The sequence below is a fragment of the Dermacentor silvarum genome, chromosome 8, assembly GCF_013339745.2.
Source record: "Dermacentor silvarum isolate Dsil-2018 chromosome 8, BIME_Dsil_1.4, whole genome shotgun sequence".
Classification (NCBI taxonomy): Eukaryota; Metazoa; Arthropoda; class Arachnida; order Ixodida; family Ixodidae; genus Dermacentor; species Dermacentor silvarum.
In genome coordinates, this window is record NC_051161.1 from 89,754,826 (window position 1) to 89,767,341 (window position 12,516).

Genomic DNA, 12,516 nt, shown 5'->3' on the forward strand with positions numbered 1-12,516 from the left:
CCGATATGTTTCTCGCAGAACTCCTGAGGTTAGAATTAACTATGGGCTAACTTTCTTGAATGACAACAAAGATATCGAAACGTGAGTTCGATACATGAGTTCCCAAGTAAAATACTTTACCAAAAAAGAGTTATGGATCTATTACTTAGATCATAACACACAACTTCGACCTACTGTAGTCTTTACTTGGTAGATTTACAACATTGCTAGATAACGGTGGTTTACTTATTTATTGATTTTTGTGTGCTCTCTTTCTTGTTTCTTTTCACAGCTGTAATTTCAAAAATTATGTCGAAACATTTATATACTGTGCAGAATTGTGGATGTTCCTTTTTGTGCGATTTTAATGTTACCTTAGAAAAAAGCTTGTCGTTTCAAATGCACTGTTTGTCATCACCAGGAGGGTAGGCCTCATGAGGCACACACAGCCTTTAGCCTCCCTCCTGATGTGGCGATGTATGTTTGGATGCTGTATATGAAATTGAAAAAGAGAATAAAATATCTAATATTTGATTCCTCGAATGTTAGATTTTTCTAATATCGGTAGCTTTGATGAATTACCTGGCCGTGATCGGTTACTTGATGGGCACAGCGTTCCCACGGCAAGCGATCTCTATCGATACAAGGTTCATTGATGTTGACGACACCGATCGAAACGATTAACACGACGCGGACAAAGGGAACTACAACAGTCGGGAAAGCACGAGATCATGTGCAAAGATTGGTCTGATTAGCCACCTGAAGACACGCTGATCGCATTGAATACGTGAGTTCAGTGTTCACGCATACTGATTCGTGCACTTAGGAGCTCTCTACCCACATGCAAGCACACAGAGACGCTAAGTACATAGGCTTCTCTGCCAGCAGAGCTTTAATACTTTTTTTTATTGCGATAGCAATTATATGGACACTCAAAAGCAGATTTCTGCCGTCGCCGTCGTGAGGTTCCGTATGACGTCAATGGAGATGAAATCGTCGCCGCGCACCGCCGAACGCTGTATGTGCGAGTGAAAGAGCGCTAAGGACGCGCGCTTTCACGGGGAGTGAACGCACGGCGGAGAAGAAACGCGCGTTCTGCGCTGTGCTCCCTTAAGGGCTGCAGAAGTAGGCGTCTCTTTCCTCCTCTACAATCACCATATATGTAGAGTAAACGTACCTTCTTCCGACGCGCGAAAGGGTGTGGGGAAAGGGGGGGGAGGGGCAGGGAAGGGAGGCGACGTTTAGCTGCGGCACCAAGTGCCTATTTATATCAGAGGCTCCGGCAACAGTCACCAACGCCGCACGCATTTTGAGCGAACGCGGGCAAAACGCCGGCGGCGTCGACAACAGTTCTGCGTGTTGCCGGGGCTGCTGCATGTCCAAGTTTATACAGCTGATAAAGCTGCTATCATTACTCCGTATAGCTCTCTTCAAATTTGCTATCGCAATTGATACTTCGCCTTTCAGGTGAAACTGCGACAACTTTTTTTTTTTCGTTCACAATACTTCTATAGAAAAGCTTGGTATACTGCCCAATGTAGCTGCAACGTGGCACAGCATCAGTCAGGGGCAGTTAACTTACATGTGTATTTCAGTGAGTTTTGTAAACTTTCCTACTGCAGTGTTTCAGAATGCAAATGAAGCGATCATTCATGTGCATACTGCCAATAGCAAAATTTTTAAAGTTGATAACTGCTAGAAAGACAATAAATGCATGTTTTATTAATTTTGTTATAAGGTATTGCATCTTTATTGTTCTAAGAAATGTTTTGCTGCCGGCGATAACTGCCTTTGTTAATGCACAAGCCACAGTGCACATATGTGTGGTCACTGTTGGTAGCTATTTGACTGCAATCTGCCCATTTAATCTGCTTCCAGCAGTTTTTAACTTGCTTGGCACCCGTACATTTATATGGTCTTTTGGTTCTAGGATCCTGTGAGACGCCTGCTGTGCCTCACGGAGAGCTGCCTGCTGGAGAGGGACCCTTCGACATACACGGTGGTCACGTTGAGGCCATTGGCTGACGTGAGTCGTGTAGCGACAGTTTTCTTGCACGGGGTTGGTCATGTATGCATGGGTTGTGGGGTCTCACATGTGCTCTTGGGACAAAGGAACGACAATACAGTAGTGCAAATAATCACAAGGGCATTTATTACACCTTTCATACACTAATACACACTAACCGAATTACAACCAATAGAACATTCACACGGCGCGTGCGCGTGACAAATCAAGTAAGTCCGACTCACCGTGACCCGATAGCGAGCGAATACGTTCGCCCCATGCTATGACACCATCGCCTAGTCGTTCACGTGTACAGTCACGCGAACGGTGGCGCGCTCGAACGATCCGTGTTCGTCCGTACCGGTGTCCTGCTCTTAGCTTCGCGCGACGGTCGCGTGAAGCGGGCCGGTGCACGGGCGAAGCGTCCGTGCGTGTTGGTCGCCGATCCCAAGCCAAAGAGAGAGCGCCTCCGACCTTTTTCTCCCAAGTGACCTCGCCCATCGGTGGCGTTAGCAATGCGACACTAGCGCCATCTCTCGCAACGCGCCGCAACCACCGCCGGGCTTAGCCACGCAGAGAAGCTGGACTACAGGAGACATGCGGGGAAAACAACATCAGGGGACGCGTGAGAGTCGCGCATCCCCACAGGGTAAGGTAATAGAAATTAAGTGAGCTACTTAGTACATACATATTTGGGAGCTAGGAATATTTTGCAAAATGGGACAAGGAGAAAGCGCAGGGCACGTTGATAGACGGCAGATGTTTATTGAATGGAGCATAGCATTTAGAGTTGCATCTGGACACCAGTGCCACATTCTGTCTTCCCTGTCTTTGTTCTGTTACGAATGACGACAGACCGACATGTTCATCGCAACATTCACTTTTGTGACTCTTACAGCACTCCGTTCAGCCGCGCACACCGCACCACACAAACTTCGCGCCGCCCGCATCTTCCTTCCCTTCTCACCGCTGTTCTCCCCCACCTGGTTCCTCTCTCTGGCAACTACAGTCTATGGCGGGCATCCTCCGAGAACCGCGGCTTGTCTTGCCTCACTTGGAGCTCTCGGTCCGCTTATGCTTCCACTCTCTTCTCGCAGTTCTTTCTGTACTTTGCACTCTTTACTGCCAGATATTCACAGTAGTAATAAGTAGGGGTGTGAGAATACTCGAATATTCAATTTTGAATCGAGTAGTGAATGTTTGAATAATTACATTCGCGAATCGAATATCTAATATTCGTTTTCTCGAACATTAGATTTTCATATATTGGTTCCTACAGTGAATGACCCGGCTGTGGTTGGTGCCCTGACTCGCTTAGATTTCCACGGTGTGCGATCTTTATCGGTACAAGGTTCGACCAGGTTGACCGGACCGATTTAAATTATGAACGCTACGCGAACAGAGGGAACAACAAAAGCATCGTGTGTGGAAAGCATGGAATTATGTGTGAAGATCGGGCCGATTAGCCACCGGAAGGCATTCTGATCATATCAGATACCAGAATTCATGTTCATGCATGCAGGTTCGTGTAGTTCGGAGATTTCTACCCACATGCGAGCTCACAGGTGAGCTTGGCATGCATGTTCGCGGTAGTTGCTGCCTGGTCGACCGCAGACTCGAATGCTGCTTCAACAGTCTTACACGTACGTGGGATTTCGGGACCTTCACTGATGAGCTACCCTTAGGAACATGTTAGCAACAAGCTTTTCACGATGGTTTGCGACCCGTTATCACATCGGCCAATGGCGAATTTTTGTCACGGCCTCTCCATTGGCCACACTGTCTAGCCCGTCAGGCCTAATTGGAGCTGCGTTGTCAGGTGTCGGCGGCAAAAGTTACGGTTACCAAATCAACGCAGATCTATTCACAGTGGTCACGTGACCCTCAGAAAGCCGACAAGCCGCCTCACCAACGAAAGTGAGTGGACAGGATGACCCTTGCATGTTATGGCCGCCATCTTTGCTAAATACCGTACGGTATCCCCTCGTTCCGAACGCTGCTTGTAGGTGAACTTTCCTACACTTATTGTCGTTCTGCCCATAAAGGCATGCTATCCATAAAATATATTTTCCAGACCTTCCTATATGAACTGAGTTATTAGTGCTGGCATACTAGTTTGTTTCTTTTGATAAGAGTAGAGCATGCTATACATCTCGATTCACATGTACAGTTGCCGACCGATTTTCCGGACCTCGCGGCGATCGAAAAATCTGAAAAATCGAACAGTCCGAAAAACTTGTTCAACCCAAAAAATAAAATTAATTAAGCTTAGAGTGCTTAAAATGTCTAATAATACCCTGCCTACGCTTAAAGGCGATCAGATTTGTTTGGATTTGTGCAAGAGTGATGTCGTCTCCATATACAGTCAACAAGAGCATCATCGTGTTGGCGATCTCCGTTGGCGGAAATCACCATGGAGATAAAATAAATTAGCCATGTTTCTTCACACCACTTGGCTCTCACAAAGGCACAGTAGGTGGCGGTGATCACACAAATGCGATGCCTCACAAACACACACAAAGATGCCACAATGTCTGAGACACACCTGCTCTGTGGACACACCACGTGCATAATAGCAACTGAAACTTAAAAAAGAATAAAGAAAAGGAAAAAAAACGGATCCCCCATTAAGTGATTATTACGGTAGTGCTGACTGAAATAAAAAAAATGAAAGAAAAGGTGCTGTCCCCTGGAACGTTTTGTCAGCCAAGCAAGAGCGGGCATGGCTTCCAAGACAGGACGATGGCGTGCGCTCTCTATTGATAGCGTGCGCCTGCCAATCTTGGAGGCTATATAGCAGGCCACTGGAAGCCAAGCCTTGCCAAGTCAGCGGAAAATCCAATATGGCAGCCTCCAAAAACGGGTAGTGTGGCTCGAACGAGCGATTTATTTCAGAAAACTGAACTTTGGACCTTAAATTCGTCCAAAGAATCGATCACGAAAATGCATTAGCTATGTGGGAACCCTGACGGTGTGTTTATGAAGTCTGTGATATCCATCAAGTGCGAATTTTCGGAATCCGAAAAATTTGTCAGCTACTGTTCTTAAGTAATGTGTTTAGCCTCCGGAGTACGTGCAGCACTGCGTTTTAGAGCTCAACTCTTCGTCACCCATTCCTACGGCGACTGTCGGCGTCTTCGGCGTAACCGAGCGAACGAGCACAGTGAAGGATGAAAGCAGATGCAGAGTGCAGCATGAGATGAAAGACGGCGATAGCAAAGAGAGCGCAAGGAGGGTGCAGCGGAACCATGAGGCGGAAAGCGGAGGAGGAGGGTATTGCAAAAGTGTGAGAAGAGCATAGTGCCGCTCAAAAGGGGCTCTGTGGCGACGATGGCTACGAGATGGCGCCGGAGTAGTGCACGTCGGCTGTTCGCTGGTGACACCAACGATACCATATGTGGAAATAAAGTGCTGCATGAGCAGAGGTCTGTCTGCGGTGGCTGCTGTGAATTGCGCCCATGCGTCACCCATGCACTGCCTCTTGCGATCTCCCAATTAGCGAGGCAGTTGCGCACACTTCACTCCGTTTGCAATGCGCCGCACGAGATAGATTGTCCGTGCCAGCCAATATATCGCGAAATGTAAACACGTATAGAGCTGCGCTCAAGTTTCGCATTAGGGAGTATCATAATCGTACATGAATTTTTCAGCGCTCGAAGGCCGCATTTTTGAAATCTTGCTCTCTTGGTGCCTTTTGGCAGAACGTTTTGAAAGGTGGTGCAAGCCCTGTGGCAAAGTGTGCGCCAATCCTTGCTTCATGAAATTTCAGATTGCTAATAAGCACTTTATGGCCCACTATAAAACTGAAAAACCCCATTGGTATTTCACAAAATTTCACATGCTTTGTGACCTGCCCTACCGTAAAATTCCGAGCAAGCGCCCCCCCCCCCCCCCCTCCTCAAGCAAGTCGAAATTGCCGGCAAAGTGTGGGGGGGCGCTATCCCGGAACGGCACCAAAATTCAAGATGATGACGAAATTTTCACGCCAGAAAAAAAAAAGGCAGTGTGCATGGATTTAAAATTTTATTGCACTGAACTTTATTTAGGCCAAAGATTTGTTATCTCTTAATCACTTTCAACACCATCAAAAAGACTCTTCGGAGTCAGTCGCAAAGAAAAGGCTGCAGCATTCCGCTTGAAGTCCGCCCCAGTCTTCTGGCACCACGGCTCCAACATCTGCCAGTCTGCTATGCAGGTCGCCGTCCTCTGAGCCATCGAGTGCGTTGCTAATGCCACACCCCTTGAAGGATCGTGCCACTGTCTCGTCGGGTACAGCGGCCCACGCCTCGGCAACAAAATCAAGCACTTGTTGCCGCGACGGCTTCTTCAAGTTTCCCTTTGGGGTTCGCTCTTCCTCATGCATATATTGCTCCCACAAACGCCGCAGGGTGGATTTAAATGGCTTATTCCAATAAACGTCGGCAGGCTGCAGGATGCTCGTGCACCCTGCAGGCACATAAAGCACGTCGGTATCGTACTCCTCGAAGGCATTTTTCGCAGCTTGCGTTTTGTGAATGGGCGCCTGGTCCAGTACCAATAATCATCGCACGTCGTCGACGTTTGGGCCTCAGACTCTCGACAGCCATTCTTGCATCTTCTCCGATGTCATCCACCCGTTCTTCGTGGCGGTGTGACGAACATTTACTGCGAGTGGGGAAAAAAAAGTCAGCATTGTGATAGAACGAACTCGGCGAAATTGTGACTCCTCGCCCCCATCAATAAAATAAAATTATTCTCAATTGGTATGCGAAGGCTCGCAAAGGCCCTGGCTGGAATTTTCCCGCTTTGCTCCTTCAATACAGTAGACCGCTTATAACGTAAGTCGCTGGAGTCGCGAATATCTGCACTATAAGCGGCACTGCACTATAACCAAAACAACGATTTTCAAGCCCTGCACGTATGCAAAACATGTAGACCAAGCATGTAGACGCGCTTTGTACTATCGTGCGCACATCGCGATTACGTTTTCGCCAGTGAGCTGGCGAAAACATAATCACAATGTAGCCGGCGCTCTTTAAGTTCGACAGCTTTGCACCGAGTCAAAACGAAACAACAGTTTGCCGCAACCGCTGCGGAAAAAACCGTGAGCACTATCGACGCGATTATGAACGGCGACTTTGCGGTGCTGAAGGCACGCGCCCGACGCACGCACCAAGTCTGGACGAATTAACTACTGTTCGCTACAACTGCAGTCGAAACCGCGGTCGCTATCTATGCAATCATCGATGGCGACTACACAGTTTTTTTTTGGCTAGTGGCCGACGCGCGCATACCGAGTAAAAACGAAACTACTGTTCGCCGCAACCGCTGCGGAGAAAACCGCGGCCGCTATCGACGCGATCGTGGATGACGACCACGCAGTTACAAAAGCCCGTGGCCTACGCGGTGTTATGCGCAGCGGTAAACGCAAGCATACAGGCTTTAAAGACACAAATAGGCTCGAAGCGTACCGGCATTGCTGTCATTCACATACGTTTTCAACTGATGGCCGTGGCGATGCGGACTCCGCCGCTTCGTTTCGGTCGTCACCGTTGGACGCTAGCGCCGTTCTTGCTCTTTTGCGTCGCACATTTGCGGCGCTCCTCGAGCTCCGAAAGTAGTCCGAATTAACTGATGTGCGGCCAAATAAGTCCGAATTAACGAGAGTTTGATTGCATTGAATAATGCACACGTCGGCCGAGAGCACGCACCTTGTTGAGAAGCGTGCTCGCTGCCGCCCTTGTTGGTGCTTTCCCGGAATGGCACGGATATTTGAAATTAGCAGTGAAGTGTGGGGGGGCGCTTGCTCGGAATTTTATGGTAGTAATAAGGCATTCAGACCTCTTTATGGCTGTCAAGTTATCGCACACTAAGTAGAGAAAACCACGTGAGGTTATTGTGGCATCAACAAGATGTTCTTGTAGCATTAGAGATAACACCATGGGATTATTTTGGTTGACTTCTGATCGAACTTAAAGTGCTGAGCAATTTGGTCAGTTACCACGTGTAAAGTTTACAAACTTGACATTTTCAGCATGTCTCCTCTTTGACCAAATTCACTTTGTTTGAACATGAGGTATGGCTGGCCTGTGCAATGCTTTGAAGAACTCGTTCATGGAAGTGGCTGGAAACATTGATTAGTGCAAGCATTCAATTGCAGAAAAACTCAGTTGTGCATGAATACAAACCAGCAGGCCACGTACACTGTAATCTTGAATGAGATCAGTAGTTTCCGCTGAGAAATCATATGCATTTTTTTTCTGATATATTTCTCAATGCACAACTAGTGTGTCACCGTATTCATTGATGTGTTCTTTCGTAATTTCATTTTTCATTCAAAGTGCGCCTGCGGCCTCAGCCATCACAAAATTTCAAATAGTCAGAATGACCATTACGCTAAAACTCTGTAAATGAAGTTTCTGTGCTGCTGTGCTGTAAAAAATGTTGAAACAATTTGCATTTTTGCACAGAAATACCTGCAGAACAGCACTTTGAAGGTAAACTGTTTCCCGGGGGGAAACTGTTTCCATCCTTGGAAGTAAAGGCCCCCTTTAATCTTAGATTTGTCAACTTTTGGCTGTTGTGACAAATTTTAATGCAAATCCCACAACTATTTGAACCACTTGCTTTGAAATTATTCGACGTAAATAGCTGTCCAAGGTAATTTCACTTCGAACCAAAAGATTTATATTCGCGCGAGCCTAGTTTTCATGCTTTGCCCATCAAAATGAATGCTTACCAACTTTCTTACTTCCCATCTTTGTGTGTAGTGAACTTGCTTCTTACCAGCTGTGTTTCAGCAGCTGTGGCACACTGCGGTTGACTGTGAGGTTGCAGGTTTTATTTCCAGCCTCTGCGGCCCCATTCTGATGGGGGCAGAATGCAAAACACTCACGTACTGAGATTTCATTTGATTCATGTGAACTAATTACTTGATAACTTGTGTTATTACTTCATAATTGTTCTAACATTACTGCTGCTTTTTAATGCTGGATTTCAGAGTCTCATTCTGCAGATTTTAAAGCCGTTGACTACGTTGCAGGATTTTTAATTCATTCAAATACTGTCTATTTACTATATCGCTGTAAACAAGATGTTTGGTGTGGCTATGATCAATGTATTTGCTCTGATGAAGTGGCACACTACAGTTTTTCTCTTGTTGATGCCCCTCTGGCTAGGGGTTCTTGGGAACCGCTGTGATGGCGTAGTGGCTTTGGCGATGTGCTGCTAAGCCCAAAGGTGCGAGATCGAATCTTGGCCGCAGCGGCCACATTTTGATGGAGACAAAAATCAAAGACGCCCATGTACTGTGCATTGGGGGCAGGTTACTGAACCCCAGGTGGTCAAAATTAATCCGGAGTTCCCCACTACGACGTGCCTCATAATCAGATCATGGTTTTAGCATGTAAAACCCTAGAATATAATTTTATTTCTTGGGCCTGCAGGATTATACAAATATGTGAATAAATCAAATTTAGTGCACATTAAAAAATGGTAAAGACCCCAGGTGACCGTAACTAATCTGGAGCCTCCACTGTAGCATCCATCAATGCAAATATTTGGCTTGGAACATAAACCTTAATATAGTATAATTGTGATCATTAGTCATTGACTTTTTTTTTTTACAGTGTTGAGTTTAATGGCTGTCCATGCTTCTTGGTTGCAGGTGTGCCGCATTGTCCGGTCGAGAGATCAAGTGCAACAATTTTCCATCGAATATGCTCAGGGGGATACGCGCCATTACAGTTCCAGTGATCGGTGAGTGCCTTGTTGGGAGTATGCTGCAAGTTGAATTCACATTGAAGAACTTGCGAAACAGTGTGAAATGGGGTGTTCTCGCTTATCCCTATGTGTTGCTGTATACGGCGTTGGACGTAAATGGGACGAGCAGCACCAATAGAGCCATCATGTGATAGACGTCACAGTATGTTACTATTCTGGAGTAATATAGTAGAACCTCGTTCATACGTCTAGGGTGCAAGATAATCAAAATGGCGCCGGTAGTGGCCTTAATGCTGTTTCGGACCTGCGGTCATGTCAAAACATTCGAAAAGTTGGATGGCGAAGGATTTCAGCTTCTTCAGTGAAATTTCGAACTTCCTTATACATTCATTGGCTCTATGGGGTATCTGGTGGTGCTGCAAAGGCGTCTGAATTATCAGGCATGTCTGAAAAATTGGCCGTGCGAAGAATCGGTTGTTGACTGTAGTTTTAAAAAACGTGACAGCACTCGCAACACAGCCGACCACCAGGAGCCATGATGTCCCTGTGTCCGGTGTGTCTTGGCCATCCGCGCACAGAGCAGCAGCGCCTAGAACCACACTCGGCATCTATCAAGCTGTAGATTGTTACTGTTGCACAGGCGATATTGCAAATGCAAGACGCATGCTCCAGACCGGCTGCAGCCCCTCCTATCACTGATAGCACCTGTGGTTGCCAGCAGACAGTGTGAACTGTACTGCCAGGCATGCGAGATCGTGTGTTGCTGTTAACAAATCCAAGCTCTGTATTGCGCCGTCCACTTATAGCAGTATTCATCAAACCTGAAAAATCTGATCGTTGTCACAAAGTATCTTTGCTACATGTTGATTAACCTCAAAACTGCTGCCAGGGGCACCTGTGCGCTTATGTAAAGGCACCGTTTCAGCAGACAGCACAGACGGTCGTGTCAACAACATGATTGCATGTTGCTGTTAATGGGATCTGAGCTGCCAAGTTTAGTGGGTGTGTAAATAACCTGGAGGCAGTGGACTCGCCTGCTAGTTGAAAGTGCTTGTGCAGCATGCTTATCAAGGACGTGCTCTTGAGAGTGCAAGTGTTTGATGTTTCACGCAGGGATGCCCTACTAGCCACGCTGCTGGATGGGGTGCGTGCATCAGGTAATGGAGATGTGCTGGTGTCGGGGCAGCCGGGCCAGTGGGGACGAGGCCGGCGGGTGGGGCCGCTCGGGTGCCCACCCGACGAGGATGTCGAGGCTACCTACGTGCGCATGCTTCACACACCGCCACCTACCGGTACGTGTGTTGTGTGTGTGCATGTGTATGCGTTCTTTCTTCGTTGCTTGTGCTGCTTAGGTGTAGAGCTTTATTTTGGAGTGATCACTTTTGGCAGGGTTTGTTTTTCATCTAACATGAAATTCTAGAGATACCGTATTTACTCGCATAATGAACACATTTTTTTTCCTGTTGGGGGCACTCATTATGCAAGGTAAAATTTTGAGCAGATTTGTTTTCTGGAGTCACCTCTAAAAAAGTTGCGGTTTCACCCGAAAGGCGAACCATCGATTGCGATAGCAAATGCGTAGACAGCTACACGAAGTAAGGATAATAATTTTATTGGCCGTATAAACTTGCAAACATTCGCTAACTATGTAAATTACCAAGCATGGTGTTAGCGCGCACAGGCAAACATGAACACATCACACTCGATGATTGCGGGCACTCGCTGTCAAAATGTTAGCCTGAAGTAGCGCGACAGCACCAGCGAGCGAAGTGACCTTCGTGCCGTGTATCACTTCAACGCAAACTTAGGGGTGAGAACGGAGTACGCACAAAGGTATAAGCCGCATTCGCACCTAGATTCAGCCCCCAATGCAGATCGCTTTCAAGGTAAGGCGCACGCAGCCGTGCAATGTGCAGTTGCTGCGCCGCCCCCCTCCCCTCGGCGCCATGCGTGTGATGGAATGCGGTGCGTGTCCTCCCCGCTTTCCTCCCTCCAACGCGGGAGATTGAGGCGCGATCGTCGGCGCCGACGGCAAAAATTCGCGCGTAGTGTCCATATAATTGCTATCACAATAAAAGTAGGAGACGCAGCACGATTTGTTGTCTGATACAATCGTACCCGCCGGACGCCATATCAGACACTGAATCATATTGTGTTTCTTCTACTTCATAGCAGCAAGTTCAGGGTGCGTTCATTATGCGAGAGGAAAAAAATATCAGTTGCCCCTTCCCTATCGAGGAAATGGGGGTAAGCGAAGCTTGTCTTGGGTTTCTTCGGTGTTCCTCCGAACGAATTGCACTGACGAGTACCACATCGTGCTCAAACCACAACTGGTCACACGCACTACAGCTGGCTCCGAAGTTCCTGTTGAGAAAATCGGGTTTAAACCTGGCCATCACACCGGGGAAGTTGGCGCTAGCATTTTCGAGGTGTGCACCTTCATTGTTGGATTCCTGTAAGGCGAGACGACGCTGACGTTTGGCCTCAACATTGCGCTCCAGCAGCTCGGGGTCGGCGGCTCTTTGCTAATTTTTCGCCTGGGCTTCGGAAGCTCTCACGCTTGAATCGGCACGTCAATGATGAGCCTTTTCCCAAGCGCGTTCACGGCGGCGTTGCTCAAACACGTTAGGACATGTTGTCAGTTGCTCATGAATGGCTCATATCCCCGTAAACGCGGCCTCCCCATTACGACGACAGAAGTCTCTCTCTTGTGTGTCGCTCAGCGCTCGCCTCTCGGTTCCTTCATTCTCGGCCCTTCCCCTTTGGCCGCTGCATCGCTGACTGCCGGCACTACAGAGATGCTGTTAAATTTAAAAGTGGTTTTCAGCTTG

At 47.5% G+C, this 12,516-nt stretch overlaps 2 protein-coding genes across 2 annotated transcripts in view; one reads left to right on the forward strand and one right to left on the reverse strand.

The window, feature by feature from the left end:
- Nucleotides 1–12,516, forward strand: part of LOC119461556 (dnaJ homolog subfamily C member 13-like) — a 147,425-nt gene that overhangs the window by 20,134 nt on the left and 114,775 nt on the right. Inside the window, 3 exon segments of the mRNA XM_037722900.2 lie at nucleotides 1,910–2,005; nucleotides 9,630–9,721; nucleotides 10,799–10,977. Of these exon segments, the coding sequence (XP_037578828.1) occupies nucleotides 1,910–2,005; nucleotides 9,630–9,721; nucleotides 10,799–10,977 (367 nt within the window).
- Nucleotides 6,069–6,593, reverse strand: LOC119461558 (uncharacterized). The gene is given in 1 exon segment (XM_037722901.1): nucleotides 6,069–6,593. A coding segment is annotated over 1 exon segment (525 nt).